The following is a 20,305-nucleotide window of genomic DNA, read 5'->3' on the forward strand; positions in this document are numbered from 1 at the left end:
TGTTTGTTTAAAAAAAAAGAAGAAAAAAAGCCAATTCAATTGTAATATTCTTGGGATGGTAGTCCAAAAAGATCCAAGTGCATGAATGCCAGCTATGAGATGGCAGTTTAGATTTGGCAATTTAATTTTTCAGTAAGTTACTACATTGGGTTTACACTTTTTAAATGTAGTTTGTTTCCTTAAAAACAATAATTTATTATTAATTATTATTATTATTATTATTATTATTTCAAATGTGTACACATGTAAACACATCTATGGGGAATATATAAGATGTTCTTAAGAGGCATTATAAAACACACTCACAGACATCCCCGTCATACGGACATGCAAGTCTCAAGCATTATCTGCATCTCCTAAAGCTTGTATTTCTGATCAAATAGATAATTTGTCATTTGTATATTGTACTTTAGTTTTGTAAGTGCACAATATTGTTTTTAGTTAGGTTTTTTGTTTCTCGAAAGTGAGAAAAATATGTTTTTTTAAGTCTACTTTTAGTTATGAATTCATTTTTTCATGTCATTTTATTCCAGGATTGTTTTAACTCCGCGAGTTTGTAAAGTAGATCAAGTCGAGTAAAACTTTTCCTTTTGATAACAAACATTTTCCATTCTATGTGGATACATTTTCACCTCATCGCCCCTAAAAATTACAAACTAATAGTTGCCTTTAATTTTTATTTTGAACACAGTTTGCAAAGACGGGAAGATAAATGGAGCAATTTCACAGATTTAAAAATGGCATCAGCACAGCACTGCACAGTGGCCTACAAAACTGAGAACTGAGCTTTTATTTGTAGATGTTTAACTGATCTCTGCATGAGTCCCTGCAGGTCTGAGAAAGACGCTTTACAGCAGTTACATAAGACACTGGGATACATCAGCTGAGCTCTGGATCAAAAAACAAACTTCCAACCTCTACGCATACACCTTCACAGCTTTATCCTCCAGGGTCAAAAACTTCTTCCCCTCCAAACTGAACTTACCCACCGGCTGGGCTGCAGTGCTTGCTGATCCATCTCTGAGGGTGTTTTTAAAAGTAGCAGCCAGACTGCAGCTCAGCGTCTCCTGGGGGGGTCAGAGAGGGAAGGGAAGGAAGGAGGGGCCCCAACTCCACTGGAAATTAGGCATCACATTCCAAACAGCTCATTGGAGGACAATGAGAAAGGTGGATGTCGTGCTAAACAGCACTGCTCTGCTGGATGGTGATGTCATCCACCCATCCATATATGGACACAGAGGCCCTGCCCTTGTTTGGACACCAAAGTGGGGGGAGGAGGAAAGGCTCAAATCTTCTTCACTGTTTTGCTTTCCCTCTGGGGAAGGAGGCACGACTAGACAGCAGGTGACATGACTCACGTAACGTGTCCACTTTCAAGTTCAGATTTCTTTTTCCTCATCTTTACTTTGGCTCCAGTTTTAACCCTCTGCTACCCACCATGCAGCCCTGCAGCATTTCCACAGAAACAAGACAACAATGCAAGGCGGGAGTTTTTGTTTGGGAGAGGACAATGCCAGAGTTGCACAGCCTTTCTCATTATAATCCCCTGGTATCGTGCAAAGCGAAAGGACATAGATATAATAATATATTTCTCCATAGTGGCTAAAGGGTGGGTGTGGGTGTGTGTGTGTTCCAGACAGAAAAGGCCTGTGGTTTGCACTGCAGAGGCTGCTAAATGAGCCAAATATGAGCAGTGCAAAGAGCTAACAGATGCTTACAGCTCTTCATTATTCCAAATGCATGTGATACATAAATACCACAGGAACAAGAAGCCACACTGTACAGTAACTGCCTGTGTTTTGTGGCTTCGATACTTACACTTTTGTTGGATGTTTGTAATTTAGAGATCTGGGAAATTGCTTTCTCAGCTTTGTATTTTAAATGAATAAAAACCATGAATGTAATCTTTCTTTTTAAGTTCAGAAAAAGCAAATGCCTATCCTGCCATTCAGTGTAGGAAATACTAGAGGAAAATGAGGAAGTACTCTCATGTGATTAGGGATTAATATCACCAAGGACTTTTTAATAAGTTCTGCTCAAAGAGCTGATGCGTTATCAATTTCTCACCGAGATGTCCCTCAGCCATCTGAGAGATACAGTCCCTCTGGTCACTGCCACCAGGCCTCATCCCACCTCAACATGCCTAAAATACCTCACCTGGGAGGTGTCCCGGTCAGATGCTGAACCACCTCCACGGGTACCTTAAAGTAAAATAGGAGATCTACTCTGAGCTTCTGACCCGGTGTCTAAGGAGGAGTCCAGACATCCTTGACAGGAAGCATGCTCACATCCACAGTCTCGTTCTTACAGTCACTGGAAACATTCAATAACCAGTAAAAACCAAAGCTTCACCTTCAACGCAGCATTCGCATCATTACAGACTCTGCACCAATTCCTCAAATCCAAACATCTGGCAAGCAAATGTTTATTAAGGTTTAATTCTTTTTAAAATTCGCTTTTTTAAATAAATCTTGGTAAAATACAAAACCACATTTTGTAAGATTTAAAAAAAAAAAAAAAAAAAAAAAACTGAGCCCATAAAGTTTTTACTGAAGGCCAGAGACTAAGAGCTCAAGTCTTTTTACAACGTCTGCCTAGTTCAAGACACTTCTGCCTTCACTTTTCACCTCCATCTTTTTGACCATCTGTGGTTAGCGAGCATAGCAATCCTGCTGCCAATGTTAGCTAAGAGCTCCACTCAGGTTTGAAGTGTCACTTCACCTGCTGTACCCCAGTATATGAAAAGCCCTGGTTTTAACCATCTTGGGAGTTTCCACTGCTTTGAACATCCATTTAGATATCAACCATCTATCCTGAGCCTACATGAGAAAAGCTCTGAGGCTTTTACACCATTTAGACTTAAAACAAATTTGTTTCAGATTAAAATCGTACCACGCATTCAAAAGTGCAGCTTTTGAATGCGTGTTTGCACATTAAAATTCTTCCCTTCCTCCCAAATTTTACTCCGATTGCTCCCCCATGCTCACAGGACACAGTATCTGTCATTGCTGCCTTGTTGGCAGATGATGGCTCTGCAGAAAGCCTCTCTCTGTGTTTGGGTCTATTCATAGCCTCAGCACTAACCGAAGCCTGTCACAGAGAAGGAAGAGAGCCCCAAACAACCATAAACCAGAGCATGGCTGAGCCCACAGCAAACATCGGGCCAGGAGATGCTGATCTCAAGCTAATAATAGTTGCAGTAATTACCATTAACGTGCTGAACAGACGCGTCAACAGGCACGCTTTGATACAGAGGAGGCACAGTTCATGTTCTGACACAAACTGGAAAATCTCCACCACTGTGAAATTACAGAGAATCAAACCTACATTTTTCTAAAGACAAGCCTGATTTATCGGTCAAAACGTCGATGTCTCAAACCACATTAACCCATAACCACACTGGGCTCAGGGCCCTCTGGGTGGTCATGACAAAAACTGACAAATCCATGTTGCCGAGACTGTTGGATTCCCCCATCAGGAATCGATGCAGATCGACGATATTATATGGATAACAGTTTTCCCCTTCATCAAAGCCACTGAAATTTGTATTTCTATAGTACATACCAGTCATGATGACAAGTCGTTTCCATAAATACATTTTAAAAAAATTAATGAAAATCATCCAGCAGGCAACAGGTCAAAACAAGAGCTGGAGCTTGGATTCTGTGAGGTAAAGTTAACTTTTACATCACAACCTTTTGGACATTTCTTCCTTCATTAGTTAATAAACATTTGGTTGGTTGCAGCCCTGGTTTGTTTTATTTTAGCCAAATGAATTAAATTTATTGCTTAGATCAAGTCTCTAAATGGCAGGTTTTTCGGCAAAACACTCAGCCGTAGCTCAAAGTAAATGGATGTAAACCCTGCTGGTGCACTGTGGTGGACATGTTTTCATTGAAGGATCTTAGCTTGTTTTTGGTGGGGGCCTTCCAGAGTCAACAGATTCATAAGCTGGTCTCTCGACACTTATTTTGTGTAGCTGTAGTGGTCTGTGACCGTTGTTACGCAAACAGAGCCTTGTAATCGGCCAGCGGGATCTCTGCTGGGAATGACATCATCAGGGTCGACATGTTGGTGATGCGAATCCACACGCTTACTGCAGCCAGCAGGAATGTGTTATCAGAGCAAGGGGAGAGGTGAGATCAGGGCGACGTTAGAGACACAGAGTCTGAAAACTTCCTAACGACCATGAAACTGAACCAACAGCTCTCTAAAAAAAAATTGAATACACCTGAACATCTTCACTGTTATACTTCAGGTCTGTCCTTCAACCTGCAGACCACTGAGCAGGCACCACTGCTTCAGAGTTTAATTCATTTAGATGGTCTTTTCTCTTTTTTTGAGCCATATTCTGTTTACTTGAATGTTAATTTGCAGTAACATTCACTCCCTTTTAACTCTCGTTTAGGTCTCCTCCTCCACCATTTTCTGAGAAAACCAACAGTTAAATCAGTTTATCAGCTACAAACCTAAGTGAATCAGGTTTTTATGACTTTTCCTTTAACCTGCTGCATCTTAAGGAAGCTGATGAGAAAAAAGTGAATGAGGAAGAAAAAAAAGGAATGGAAAAGCCCCACAATAATGAAGACAGCCAGTATCACACATATTTATGATTCTTAAACCATCACTGAAAATATGAAAGCAAGCAGAAAGATGCTGCTATGAGCCATGCAGACAGATCTGAGACTCGGTGAAGCATTTCTCCACATTCGGGCTGTTAAGAGTTTTTATGGAGCATGAGGAGCAGCTGAAATCTTCTATTGTGCAGATCTTCTTATGCCATCTCTCACATTTGGGCTGTTTTGATGTTGGGTAATGGAGGTCAGTCACTGGAGCCATCAGCACGCCTCAAACAAAGACCTTATCAGATCACTGCACACGTTTTCTGATGCTCAGTTTGGGAGGCCAGAGTTAAACTTTCCAAACCAAACAAGCTCACGAGTGACAACCATTTTCCACCATGTATAAAACCTACTGTATCATCATAAATTCTGCTTTTATTTGGAGCATTCATAACCATAAGCAGCCCAGACGTGAATTACAATGTGCAAAATGTCATAAAGTCAGAATTTGAACCTTTTCAGTCATCATTTCCTTGTTTTTTTAAATAGTCTTACACAAGCTATTTAGTTGGATTTAGTGATTGTTGCAAACTGAAATTTAAAAAAAATTCCATTATGTAAAAGAAAAAAAAAGAAAGAAAAAAAATGTTCTTATTGTACAGATAAGGCCTCCAATAAGACTATAAGGATGGATGGAAAGACACCACAGTGCCACCCATTGCTTGATTTTATAACCAAAAGAAAGCTGCCATCATAAAATGTGCAGGTACAAAAACAGTTATCTGCTAATTACTGCCAAGAAACAGACCAACAGTTATATAAAAGTTGAGTTTCACTCACTAAAAATGAAGCACAGAAATCCTGTTTGTTCTTTTAGTACAACTATTTATGTAAAAATTCATATTTTTACTGACACGGGTGGCCAATTCTTGATGATTTTTTTTTTGTTTTATTTTGTTTTTTGTTTTTTTGTTTTTTAAAAACTCATTTAACATAATTGTTATGAAGGAGGAAATCATTCATGGAGATCAAACAGTTGGAACCACTTTGTGAAGAGGCTTTTTTGAGCCACATTAGGTGTACTGACATTTTCATTTGGAGTAATATTCAATCTCTTTTAGCTCCAGTTTTGGTCTCCTCCCACACCATTTTCCAAGAAAAAAAACAAAAGAAAAAAAAAACAAAACAGCAAATGTTGTTTATCAGCTACACTGACTTTTTCCTCTTACCTGCTGCATCTAAAAGCAAAGCTAATGAGAACCAAGTGAATGAGGAAGACATTAATTTGGACATTTTAAAAACTGGGAGATTATGGGGATTAACTCACTTTTGCAGTTTTATGTCAGAAGCAAAGTTGCTACTTTAACAGTATTTAAAGCAATGCAGCACATCAGTTCACATCAGTCGCTGCTGCGTGTTCTGTTTTTGCGATGACTCTGTAAGGCATGTTTCACCACCTTGCCTATCAGACAGCATCTAAAACCCCGCTCTAGGTTTTATCTGACCTGGCCAAATAAACATGCATCTGCAGAACACACGTTCTTTCAAGAACAACTCATCTCTCATCATCTTTTAAGAAACGTATCCCTAGAGTCTGCAAATCTTTCTAATCCCATGGAGTGAAAGATCACAGCTTGGTGGACTTCTAAAAATACAAACATTACACATAACATCAAATGATTTCAGCATCCGGCAGTGTTTGGTGTAATCGCATTACTTTTGTCATGATAGCTTGATTTCAAAATGTTTTAAAAATCCATGTGGGAGATGGAACAAAAAGGGGTGATGAGCACTTCTAGTTTGAAGAGTGTGGCTAGAAGCTGAAGCTGTTCAGCACAGCAAACTGAGCACAGGATTGAAATTTAAGTTTTTCTATTAAAAAGTTTGGGGTTTTCTTTAGCAGAGCTGAGCAGCTTCAGCTCATGATAACAATTTTTCTGAGAAACATCTGTGATGCAGATCCTTCCATTTGCAGAATACTTTGTGTGTGTGTGTCCATATGCACTTGCATCACTAACTTCAGGGTGAACTTCAACTGAACTTCAGGGCTTTTTCTGTAAGCCACATGACATCAAAGCTCAATAGAAAGCAACGCTGACCCTCTCTTAGCAATTTAGCTTTCATTTTCAGCAGGTAACCAAGGCAGATATGGACAGGCTTGTAAGCGTGATGATGCAGTCCCAGCTTTACTGCTTTCTACAGTAGAATCTCACCATTTTTCTGCTCCGTGGCCTCGTTTTCACCCACTTTACTATCAGCTTTGTCCCAATACTAAAAACTACTGAAAGAAAATTTGTGCAGATTCAGCTAGCTAATAAAAGCAGAAAAGCTTAATTTAAAAATCAACAAAGATCCAAACACCACACTGGGGACAAAGTTAACAGGAACACAGTTGATCAAACAAAGACAGAGAGGACGAGAGCAGCTAGGAAACAAGACACAGGTGGAAACAGTTAAGGTGGAGCAAACAATCAGAAACACAGGGTGAAAAACCAACAGAAACTGAATGTATATGAAAAAATATTCATAGTCACCCCTTAATTCAGGTCATGAAGTCTTGAGCTGACCGTTTTCCCCACCACCATCTAGGTGTTTTGAAACAGGATTTGACATGCAGAGAGGCGGATCTGACTAGAAACTGAGGTGACTGCGTGCTCATTGGATAAGAGCTTGTGATTTTCAAGTCATTAGCCAATGAGCATAACCCTCTGTCACTCTAAGGTAAAATTTATGTTGTATTTAAATCACACAGGCCTAGAGATTGGTTTGCGACCACCTGGCAACCCACTGGTTGCTAGGGGAAAAGCGAGTAATCAAGTGGTGGCCAGGGAGATTGCAGAGTGGTTTGTAGGCCTGTGTAACCAAAGCCATTAACTCATCATAATCGCTGGCCGTTGTGTTCCCATGAATAACTGGAGTTCCGATGAGCTGCCCCCTGCTGGTCATTTGATAGAATGCAGCAGCGCCTGAGAACAGATGGCCTGGATCAACTTTAACAGCGGGGTGTTTATTTTTTAAAAGAAAAGGGAGAGATTAATGCGCCACCTTCACAATACACAGCAAATTCAGGCATAAACAACTCATCTGAAACCACACCATGAATGCTTACAGCGAGTTTGCAGGTTTTAATTGAGCTGAATCCAGAACTGAAGTCAGAATCCTGCTCCTCACATACACGGTCTTAAATAATCAGGCAACATCTTATCTTAATGACCTTGTAGTACCATATCACCCCATTAGAGCACTTCACTTTCACACTGCAGGCTTACTTGTTGTTCCTAGAGCATTTAAAAGTAGAATGGGAGGCAGAGCCTTAAGTTTTCCGGCCCCTCTTCTGTGGAACCAGCTTCCAGTTTGGATTCAGGAGACAGACACTATCTCTACTTTTAAAATTAGTCTTAAAACTTTAAAACCTTTCTTTTTGCTAAAGCATGTAGTTAGGGCTGGATCAGGTGACCCCGAATCCTCCCTTAGTTATGCTGCAATAAGTGTAGGCTGCTGGGGGATTCCCATGATGCATTGAGTGTTTCTTCTTCACTAACTATGTGTTAATAGACCTCTTTGCAGTGAATCATACTTGTTACTAATCTCTGGCTCTCTTCCACAGCATGCCTTCTATCCTGTCTTCCTACTCTCTGCCCCAACCGGTCGCAGCAGATGGCCGCCCCACCCTGAGCCTGGTTCTGGCGGAGGTTTCTTCCTGTTAAAGAGAAGTTTTTCCTTCCCACTGTCGCCAAAGTGCATGTTCATAGGGGGTCATATGATTGTTGGGTTTTCACATATTCTATTATTGTAGGGTCTACCTTGGAATATAAAGCATCTTGAGGCGACTTTTGTTGTGATTTGGCACTGTATAAATAAAATTCAATTGAAAATTGAATTGGTTCGTGCGCTCTTGGCATCTTGGTACAGATGTTCCAAGCTGCTATAACTAACAAGGGCTTAGTTGTTAGTCCAATAATTTACAATAATCAGCAATGTGGGCATTTTATTAGCATTTTCATTATCAGCTGACGAGGCACAAAAGCTAACCTTCAAAATAAAACAGGAACTAACCTGAAGAAGGATCACAAAGGCAGAAGGGGACGCAAAGAGGCACAAAAGTTACAACGGGGCCGTGGAATAATGCAAAACTAATAAAAGCAGAGAAATATGAGTAGGCAGAGTAATGCATTACTTTAAAAAGCAATAAAGATTCAGTTGTTATAGATTATGTTTTTGGCTCACAAGACCACAAAATGTTGATTAAACCGCTGCTAAAAATAGTTCACAGCAGCTTATAAAAGGTGCAGTAATCCACCTCCAGCTTCATTTTAAACATCATAGTTTGAGCTGATTTTAAACATTTTCTTTTATCTTCTTCAGGGACCACATGGCTTTGAGTTTTAGAGATGGACTCATTTTGTTGGTTTTGGCAGACTAACTAACTTTTTTCTTCAATATTTGAGACTGTTGAGCTCTTTTCATGCCAAAGTAAGCAATCTAAAAGAAAACAGGTACTTTTGTCCAGCCAGCCTGAACTCACCTCTCTCTCTCCTGCTCCAGCAGGTTGGTGAAGTCGTCACTCTTGTTGATGAAGTCGGTGTGCTTTTGCTTCTCGTTGTCCAGCTCCATGACGGTGCGGCGGTGGCATTTCTCAGCCAGCAGCAGCTGCTCCAGCATCCGTCTGTACGTATCCTTCTGTTTGTCCTCCAGACGGTCCAACTAAGGGCAAAACGCGTCAACACTCATTATGGACAACAACCCGCTCTCTAACATCGCATCTGCCAGCACAATATCACAAACCATTAGCCATGGTTATGGTGAGATTGTACTTGTGGGAGAGACTCTCTGCACACAATTCAAAACTTGTCACGCTTACTGCACATTTGTTCAGCCTTTCTTCCTCCACTGCACCCGCAGATTTCACCGAGCATGGAAAATCAGGTTTTGCTGCCATTCTGCTCACCAGAGAATCACTTTAGGATCTAATTTCAATATTTCTTTTTTTTCAAGAACTCCAAACCAAAGTTTTACAATAACTGTTTTATAGCTGGATATAAGTTTAATTTACTCTGTGTGTGTCTGACTGAGCACAGTGAGGACATTATTTCAAGCTGTGGTTACTCCACCTTCCTCTATAAATCATGTGTTGTCTCTGTATTCAACAGTCAAAGCTTCGACGTTTCCTTTTTAGTTTAGGTTCAGTTCACAGTCTCATTTACAACAGTGTATCATCAAATAATTGTTTTTATTATTATTATTTATTCCTAAAATAGCTCGGTACCTTTGAGATTAATGCACTTTTTTTGCCACTGTGTGCTCTGATCCAGTGTAAAAAACTTGTCATTTCCTTTTAAATGATGAAATGAAAGTTATCAGTGTGCTCACTGACCTCAGCCATGGGCTTCTCGTACACATCATCTGTGCTGCTGCCACTGTGGGTGAGCAGGGCGTCTCTCTGCAGGGCCTGCAGGGGTTTGGTGGGCACAGCCGAGCCATAGTGGGCCTCCAGAGTCTCAGGACGGGTTCTCTCGGACTTCAGCAGCCCGATGATGTCCTCTCTGGCCTGAGGAGACACAACAACGAAGGCGTATTGCATACATCCACCTCATTCATATATTATACTGTGAATATTTCTTTTCAGAGGTTTGGTCAGCACTTCCTGACAGAGAGAGAGAGCTGAGACACTCAAATGAGACAAAGCTGACTCCAAATAAAACAGCATGCAAAAAGCTTTGCGTCAAAAAAGGCTTTGCGTCAAAAAAGCTGGAATGATGCAATAAAAATACAGATTATAAAACATATCACATGATTTGATCATTTTAATCTAAAATAAGCTCTCCAATAAAATAATAATGGATTGCATGTATATAGCGCTTTACAATTCCACTATTCATTCACTCTCACACACTGGTGTGAGCAGTCTGTCATTCTACCCACAGCTGCCCTGGGGTAGACTGACAGAAGCAAGGCTGCCATATTGTGCCATTGGCCGCTCTGGCCAACACCAGTAGGGTAAAGTGTCTTGCCCAAGGACACAACGACCACAACAGAGAGAGCTGGGGGATTGAACCAGCAACCTTCCAGTAACAGATGAGCTTCCCAACCCCCTGAATCACGGTCGCCCCAAATGCTAATGCAAAAAACAAAACATCATCAACTGCCATCAGCTTCAGTAACACACATTAGCACACAGCTTTGCATGATGCACAGTTCAAAATAATCGTTCTTTATTTTATACCAAGCCTTGGTGCAGCTTCTCTAGTCATCATTTGTTTAAAATAAAATAACTCCTCCCCTTTTAAGCTAACGTTTCTCTGATAGGCTGACCTTGTAAACAGAAGGTTTAAACAGCAAATGGGAGGGGCTTCTGTCAGTAGAAGGCAAAACTGGTCTCCATGACATGTATAAATAGAAAAACCCTGCAGGAATTATTTGCACATAGACTGACATCATTATTTGAAACTTTGGGCATGTTTAATACGAGCAGCCACTGTTTGAACAGCATCTGTTTGACAGGAACTAAGAGGCAGAGCAGATGCCCTTCTAGTTTTATGTGCAGTCTCATCCCTGACCTTCCAGGTTTGTGCCAGCAGAGAGCGCTGTTTCCTTCATACAGCATTTCATTTCACAGATCTACAGCTATGAAGCCTGCTTGGTTTATTAAAAGCATCACAATCACCTCTATTTTCACAGCACTGGAAATATACATTGATTTAAAAAGCTGTTTTTACGTTACAGCCATTTAAAACATCCGCACACCTTCACCAAAGAGGGCTCTGTAGTCTGCTGCTCCACCGTCTCAGTGTGTGCTGTGACATCTAATTCAGAGCCTGTGTTCTTACTTTGTATATCTCATACAGCTGTTATCGCAGCCAGCCGTGGATCCTGAAGATTATAGTTGTGATCTCATAGAAAGCATCAAATCTCTGTCCTGTTATTTTCTGTCTTTACCCTACATGTCACTAGTGAGCTATTTAGACCAACACATGGTGGTGCTGAGATGAGCAGGATAAATGTGCATAATAGAAGTCCAGAAAGTAAGCAAGAGAGGAACTAAATTAAAGGAGAAAGCAACAAGATCAAAAAGACAAGGAACGGCTGAAAAAATGCAGATAGGTTCACAAACTGACAAACAGTGAGGAAAAGCACAAAAGCACAGCAGAAGGACAGAAAGTCAAACTGCAGCGTGTGCAGCTGAAAACAACCCGCCAAAAACTGCATTTCCCCACATGTCCACTCAAGACTGACGCTAAAAGTGAGTTACAGCTTTTGGGGCTGCAGATGTCTGGAGGAGCGTCCTCCTGTCAATCAAAGTAGCTACGCCCTGAACTTTAAGTAATGACAAAAATCAGGTGGATAAGTTTAAAAAAAATTGACCTCCAGAAAAATTAACTTTTGATAGAGACCACATGCAGCAGTCTTATTCACGTAAATATGTTAAAGTTAAACATCCCAACATGGAAGTCTATGGGGACTGCCACACAGTTGAAGCCGACCTCTAGTGACCATTGGAGGAACTGCACTTTAACACCGGCTCGGTTTTTCAGCTCCCGGAGTTGCTGCTCAGTTAAAAATCGATATAACTCGGGATTCTGTTGCGGCTTGAAAGTTGACATGTGGCCACTCGATTGGTGTCCTAGCTGTAGCTGCTAGCTGTCTGCTGGGCTTCACCTCAGCTAAACTGGACCTCTGGGCTGTGTTTGTTCTGTCAGTGACTTTAAGAGCATTTTTTATTTCATTCTTAATTTCTCAGAGATTAGAAATCAGTGGATGACATCATAGTGGCTACACCCATCTTTTATTTACAGTCTATGGTTGAAATGCATAAATGAGACTTTATTTAAAAGGATGCTCTCCATGCCCTCCTGGGTTTTAATTGCACCTTAGAACACATATGCATCAACACTACAATGAGCGGGTGGAGGGAGGTTTGGAGTCTTCTCCCACCCCCATTCTCTGCGGCCTGCTGGAGCGGGAGGGCTAGTAGGAGGAGTTGGCCGTCCGACTGCGGTCTGGGGTGTGGGGCCTCCCTGCTGCTGCGGAGTCGGGGTGGTCTGCCTCTCCCCACCGCAGGGAAAAGGGTAACACCACCTGGGTCTGGGTGCAATTCCCCCCTCCAGGGGCAAGGGTACCTAGACCCGGTTTGTAGAGTACGCTTGGGGAGTGTGATTGTGTGTACAGCGTCTCTTTATGTCTGTCTCCACGTTGGTTGAGTGTGGAGTGAGTGCATATGAGAGCATGAGGGTGGGAATGGATGTTTGTGTCTGTGTGTGCCTGTATGTCTGTGTCTATATGTCAGGTTGGGTATCAGACGCCACCTCTCTGGGGACACCTCAGGCCCTCCAAGGTTTGGAGGCCTATCTCCACCCACCACCACTTCCCCTGCCAGTGGCGGACTCCCTCAGGTGTCGGTGTGTTGGTGGTTCTTTGTGTCTGGGGGTGGGCGTCCGGGTACACACCGGCTCACTCCTTGGCGGCCGCTTGTCGGGGCCTGGGGCCTGGGGCTCGCTCGGGCCCCTTTGGAGGTGGGGTGCCCCCGGCCTCTCGGCCTAGGGCTCGGTCACTCAGGCGCAGCTGGGGGCCGGCGGAGCTCACGGGCGCGTCACTGCAACTCCCCCTGACTTCTGCTCCGCGGCTGCTGGGCGAGCCCTCATCTGGGACTCTCCTCAGCTCTTACTGGGACAGTGGCGCGGCTGCCCCTCTGTTGGTCTTCCATGGTCTCTTGTGTTCTGGGGGCCTCTGGATGTCTGGAGTTTTGATCTCCTCCATACCCGCTTCACACCCTGGAGGACGGGGCTGTGGCCCCCCCACACTCCCTAGCAGATCATTACATGGAGAAACCTTTGGAATGCAAGCATGCTGATCCACACAGGTATGCACACATGGGTATTCACAGACGCGGACTAAAGCTTTCCTGGCTGCTGCCTCAAAGCACACTGTGCGCTGTCTATCTTGCGTGCTGCACAATATCGTTTATTACTTAGTAAATACTGATATCTATGACTAGCTAGTTTATTGTGATGGTGCTTTGTTTTCTCTATTATTATGTTGCTCTTTGTTGTTTGCTGTCTCCTCTGTTTGTTTGTTTGTTTGTTTGTTTGTTTGTTTGTTTGTTTGTTTGTTTGTTTGTTTGTTTGTTTGTTTGTTTGTTTGTTTGTTTGTTTGTTTGTTTGTTTGTTTTTTTCTCCATACAGGTGACCCAGGAGTTTTTTTTTTTTTTTTTTTTTTTGTCTCTCTTCCCCCCCCTTCTCACCGTCTCTTCTCCCCTTTGGTTTTCTTTCTTTCTCTCCCCCTCTCTCTCTCATTCATTCCCCCTGTCCTATTTATTAAAAAAAAAAAAAAAAATGACAAAGGATGAACTGAAGCTCTGCCATCACGTAATGTCGCATACTGCTGTTTCTGATGTCATTTAAAAAAATAAAAATAAAAATAAAAAAATAAAAGGATGCTCTTGTCATGGTTAAAAATGTGCTTATTTAGCTTGAATCTAAAGCAAAGCCTGACCCTAAATAGGTCACCAGTAACCTGGCAACGTTCCTTTCTCAAACAGGAAGAAAAGGAGTGTGTATGATGGGGAGTATTTTCAGCAGTGGTTAATCCACATTTGATACTCCTGTGAGGTTGTATGTGGGTCTGGTTTAAATAAACTGCAGTGTGTGTGTTCATAGTGATGAAGTATCATATCACCCGAGGGAAGAGTGCGGCTCACTGATGTGTTTTTAATAGTTCTTGGACGATAACGGAGCTCAGAGGAATAAGATATATAAAGGTTTAATCCACAGTAGTGGCATGTGATCAGCGTTAGTTTAGGTATATTTATGAGATTTGTCGACTTGGAGAAAACACATGATGATGCTTGTTGTATTTCTGGCTCTGTCATGCTGCAGCAAACTCTCCTTTTGTGTCTAAAATCTTGATCTGTTTTCTATTCCTGAGCACCTGACACGTGAAACAAAGCAGAAGAAAAGCAGCTCTTCCTGTGCGAGACATTGCTCTGTGCTGATTATTTCTCTGCCTGATGGAAAATATTCAACACGCCCAAACAGATGAGCAGGATGGAAACAGAGGGCGAGGCAGCAGCATCCTGCCTCTCCGGAGAGAGCTTTATAAATGTGCCTCCATTAGAAAATCATTATCAGAGTGGAACCCAGAAGCAGCTGGTGGGCTGTTTCCACAAAAATCTCACCCATCACATGCTGTGAAACATCAATATGTCTCAGCGATGATGAAAAACTCCACTGCATTTATGGCTTTCACATCCCCAAACAGCTTCAGGCAAAGAAAAAGAAAGGAAATAATCAACACTTCAGCTTAAACGACTGAGCTGTCAAATAAACACTACTGCACCATCTCAACCAATACAATTAATTATTAAGACAACTGATCCTACTGTAATCAAACTCAGCTGATTCAGTCAGGTGTCCAGCATGTTCTCAGAGGTGCTGCAGGTATAACGCCACAGCCATGGCAGACATTATTACTGTCTGATGGTATGATGGCTAAACCCGTACATGAAAAGATGTTGACACTGTTTCCATGCACGATTGAAGTTCAGTCAGACACAGACACACTAGGATTACCAGAGCATGTGCTTTTAAATATAATGAACACTTTTCAAGCTATGTGCATATTTACATTACATTACAGATAAGAGGAAAACAGCTGTCCAATGGCTAAAAGAAGCAGCAGAAAGAGTCTCCAGCTGGTTGTGGTATAAGCAATAAAAAAGCCCGGAGGAGATGGGCAGTAACCACTCTGGGAAGGCTTCACCTGGTGACCTCTCCTCCACCTCAGGGCTGGATCCATTAAAACCAAATGGAGTAATTAGGCGTCTTTGATGTAATGAAGCCCCACCGTTAACAGAATGCTTTTCTAACCAATCAGACAACTCAAAGAGCTTTAGACTATGAGCCACATTTAACTATACATTCATGCAACGCTGCACTCTTTAAGCACTTGATCTACTTCACATCCACAACCAATAAAGAATCATCACTTAACCTGGCATGCATGTCTTTGGACCTGTAAACAAGATTAAATAAATAAATGTGTACTTTATTGATCCTCGTGGGGAAATTCCTCTCTGCATTTAACCCATTCACCCTGTGAAGCAGTGGGCAGCCATTGGGCGCCCGGGGAGCAGTGTGTAGGGATGGTACCTTGCTCAGGGGTACCTCAGGGTAGCCGTTCAGTGGAACCCCCAACCTTCCGATCATGGGGCCACCACTCTACCTACTGAGCTATCCCTGCCCAAAGCAGGTTCAAAGTGACCACTCAGTCTTCGCTGTCTGTATTAATGAGCCACACCAGCGGCTTTGACAAACTACTTTTTGCCCCGTGAATGAGAACGAGTCAAAGGTTTGGTTGAAAATACACTTTCTTTTAGGGAACATGGTTAAATATGAATAACCAAATCGAGTTACTGAGCTTTCTCATTAAATAAGGACATTTCTTTGAACTTTAACCAGCCACCATCTGAATGCACGTATTCCCTCTCAGATGTAGTTGGCAGCGCTCAAGCCATCAGTTCATTAGAGATTTGCATGAAGTTGGTTGCCAGACACATAAATGTGTACAGATGGTGTGCAATAATATGCATGTGAACATACGTATGAACATGTGATCACTGTACAGTATGGAAATGTTCATGACCATAATCACAAATGTGCAGTTAAATTAAATCAAATCAAACTGGAAAAAATGGGAAAGGGTGATTTTTCAATGCAACTGCTGCAAGGGGCAAACAAAAAGGGACAAATTTACAAAAATATGTCACATGACCTTGATGTCATTCATACCTGAACTTCTCCCTCCATGACTCCTAGCAGGTGAAGCAGGTCCTTCTTGGACAGATCTGGTGTTGCTGGCTTCTGGCTCTCTGCAGCTTTCTGAGGTTTCTTCACTGAGCCCGACACCCCCGTCCTCCCATCCTTCTCCTCTCGGTGAACTTTCATCTTCCTCTTCGTCAGCTCCGACATGTTTTCATCTTCCTGCTTGATGAAACCTTTACTGGGCTGGATGTGTCCATCATCTGGACCTTCCATGGTGCAGGTCCTGGATCGCATGTTTTTACCTGTGGGAAAGGGGAAAAAAATTGGAGACCATTAAGTTTAAAAAAAAGACCCAAGGAAGCCAGATGTTTGTCTTTTTATATCAGTGTTGGGTTTCAGCTTGTAAAGATTTAAAAATGGTAAAAATGGCCTGCATTTGTATAGCGCTTTTCTAGTCCATAGGACCCCAAAGCGCTTTACACTACATTCAGTCATTCACCCATTCACACACACTTTCACACACTGGCGGTAGCAAGCTACATTGTAGCCACAGCCACCCTGGGGCGCACTGACAGAGGCGAGGCTGCCGGACACTGGCGCCACCGGACCCTCTGACCACCACCAGTAGGCAAACATGGGGTTAGTAACTTGCCCAAGGATATTTGGCATGCAGCCAGGATGCAGCCTGGGATCGATTAGTGGCTGACCTGCTCTGCCACCTGAGCTACAGCCACCCCATTTACTTGGCTTGAAGGTTTGCTTTGGACACCTACGACATTAACAGGATCATTGTATTTGCAGCTCAGCCTCAAATTCCAGCTGTATGCACAACAAAGACATTAGCAAGTGATGAAAGCATGACAACAAAATAAAGGCAGTGAAATATTAACCATGATGGATTACCCAGCTCACCTTTCAGAATTTCAACCACTGCAAAGATGATTTTCATAGTATTCAAACTAACTGGCAGCGATGCAGCAGCTGCCTGGAAAGTCCAAACCACTAACTGTATATAAAAGATGATCATGGCCACCAGACTACAAATCACCCAGTGGCTTGTCGAACGACATTTGGAAGGCTTCTCAAGTTTGACGTTTTGGCCGTCATATAGCGGACGCCTTCAGTGATGCACAGCATTGGTGATACAATAACAACAGGTGACTCATATAAATATTTACTCATCATCTAAGCTTTAGACGTCCAAATGTTTCTGCAGCAGGCTGTAAAAATGTTCATTTCTGCTGAAAGTTGAACATTTTAACATGAGAGTCTATGGGAATTGGCTTTGGGAGCCAACCTCTAGTGGCCATTATAGGAACTGCAGCTGAGTTGAGTTGGTGAGAACTAAGGTTCATATCTTCATCATATTGGTTTCATATTGCAATCATGCAAACATCCCAAAGAGCATCATGTCACATTCTCACATATGTGGCTTGCATTACCCTGTATTTGACAATGATTGGTTTGTAGGTGGAACTGTGCAAATGATGTTGCTCAGTCATCGATTAGACAATCACCAATTGAATGAACCAAGAAAAACGATTCACATTCCTCTCAGGACTTTTTACATGACTCATGAGAAAAAGAAAAACAAGATATAATACAATGAATTAACAATTTAGAAAGGTTTAAACACTTTTTCAAACAGTTTGTTTTTTGTGACCCTCGTAGACAATGAGGACATTTAAGTATCCTTAGTAGGAGGAAGAAGTCACATTCATGCCTCAATTTATGAAACTGCATCCTGTAACGAGGTTTCTTAAACCCATTAATGGAAAGATCTTGGAGAAGCTCGCGGCTCTTCAACGGTAAATTGATACACCTGATGACCAGTGATGGTCCATCCATATTAAGTGACCATATTAAGTTAACTTTAAAAAACAGTTAAAAAAAATATTCCCATTCCAAAATGTTATGGGACAATCTCATTGGCTTACAGAGTGATGATGTCACAAGGACAAAAGGGGAGTGAGACGCAGCATTTTTAGTTGATTTGTTCACAGCAGTTGTGTTCGCAGCCTTCAAACGTTTGACCAAAGATACATTTGGAAACCTTCTCAGAGTCGCTGTGTACAGACTATGTATCCACAAAAACGCCAACTAAGCAAAAAAGATTACGCTGCCTGAGGTGATACATTTCTCCAAGAGAAGAAGCAAAGCTTGATGAAGCGCTGGGAAAAAAATAAAGAAATCCTCCAACAGAAGGAAGAACAGGACAAAAAGCAGAGAGAAATGGAGCGCAAATTCAAAGGCGTGGAGGGAGAAAACAAAGTGCTGAAAGTCAGGCTTGATCAAACACTGTGAAACAATGAAGAGCTTCTTCAAGAAAAAGAGCAACAGAAGAAAATGGTAAATGGTAAATGGCCTGTATTTATATAGCGCTTTACTAGTCCCTAAGGACCCCAAAGCGCTTTACACATCCAGTCATCCACCCATTCACACACACATTCACACACTGAAAAGAAAAGACAGGAAGAAGAAGAATTTATTCTCCAGGACTTTGAGAGGAAAAACCTACAACTGCAACAATTCTGTGATGAAATGAAGGACAAAACAACTGAACTGAAAGGAGAAAAGGAGAAAAGGAAAAACTGGAAAAACGATGTTCAGAGATGCAGCGTAGGATCAACGGAATAGCGAGAAACAACTCAGAGCTCATTAAGGGGATGTTGTTGAACTTCAGTGACTTCAAGAGTGAAAACACAGAAATGCAGGCACAAAAGCAACAACAAGAGAAAGTAAATGAAGACCTGCAGCGTACGCTTCAAGAAATCCAAAGAAGAAATGAGCAGTTAGAAGACATGCACAACAAAGCACAAGAGAGAAGTACAGACATGCACAAGATGACTCTAATGCACGAGGCAACATCCAAAGAACTGAGATAAAAGCTTGAAGACACACAAGCAACATTAGAAGATGTGCAGCAAATATACCAGAAACCCGAGAAGCAAAATGCTGAAACAACTGATGAGTTGAAAATCCTCATCCTGGAGAAAAAAGCGCTTGTGGAAAAGTGCCTGAAAAAAAGCTTCCACTTGTTCCAGAGGAGGGACATCCCCCCCAGCCTGGTTCTGCCAGATGTTTCCGCCCGTTAAAAGGCAGTTTTTCCTCCCCACTGTCGCCCAGTGCTTGCTCAGAGGGGATTGTTGGGGTTTTCTCTCCTTTACCCTGTTTTTTTATTTACTTGTTTCTTTAACTTTTGGTTCTTACTTTGTTTTACCTTGTTTCTTTATTTACTTGTTTGTTGAACTTTTTTTCAACTTACTTAACAAAATAATAAACCAATTGAATTGATCCTTTCAGTATTTTTCATCTTATCTTTATATAATTTTTCCAAAACAATTTCAAACAATCAGATCTGTCTTTTATTTTCTTGTTGAAACCTCATAAATGGTGAACTAGGTGAAAGCTTTTCTGCTCTTTGCAGTGAGACAACAGAAATGCAATGATGGCAGAAAAAAGTCACACTTTGATGAGCCACAATTTAAGCTTTACTGCTGCACTGAATACTGAGTTTCGTTCTTTGTGCATTTTCGATGGGGGAAAGCTTTGGAGAGCCCGACCTTCCCATGTCTGAGCAAATCTCCTCTACGACCAAAGCCAGGTTAAACTATTGTGCTCACTGTGAAAGTGAAAAGTAGCTTTGGCATCACATCACAGGAAGATAAATGCAGTCACCTGGCTGTGACTTCTACCTTCATTCATACGCATAATAAAAAAAACAAAAACAAGTTACAACCAATTGAATCTGAATGAGGCCAAAGTTCATGATGTCTGGATGAAAGCAGGTCGTGACTAAGCCAAAGAGAATCCTGGCAGGCCAGAAGTAGCAACCACGTTACCGATACCCGTTATTAATAGTTGTTTCAGGGTAGATGCCAAAATTTCCCATGTGTCAAAACCACAGAGCTGAAAAGAAAAGGCTCAACCAGGGGGTCAAAATCTAAAGCCAAGACAAGCTCATCTCAGTAGCTGGAGGTCCAGGTG

General features: G+C 41.9%; 1 protein-coding gene across 1 annotated transcript in view; it reads right to left on the reverse strand.

Annotated features, from left to right (window-relative positions):
• Positions 1-20,305, reverse strand: part of filip1b (filamin A interacting protein 1b) — a 52,238-nt gene that overhangs the window by 5,460 nt on the left and 26,473 nt on the right. Inside the window, exons 2-4 of the mRNA XM_026193791.2 lie at positions 16,346-16,620; positions 9,937-10,110; positions 9,088-9,266 (exon numbers count right to left, since the gene is read on the reverse strand). Of these exons, the coding sequence (XP_026049576.2) occupies positions 9,088-9,266; positions 9,937-10,110; positions 16,346-16,612 (620 nt within the window). The 5' untranslated portion in view covers positions 16,613-16,620. The remainder of the gene's footprint in view (positions 1-9,087; positions 9,267-9,936; positions 10,111-16,345; positions 16,621-20,305) is intronic.

Source organism: Astatotilapia calliptera, chromosome 15, assembly GCF_964374335.1.
Source record: "Astatotilapia calliptera chromosome 15, fAstCal68.1, whole genome shotgun sequence".
In the NCBI taxonomy this organism is placed as follows: domain Eukaryota; kingdom Metazoa; phylum Chordata; class Actinopteri; order Cichliformes; family Cichlidae; genus Astatotilapia; species Astatotilapia calliptera.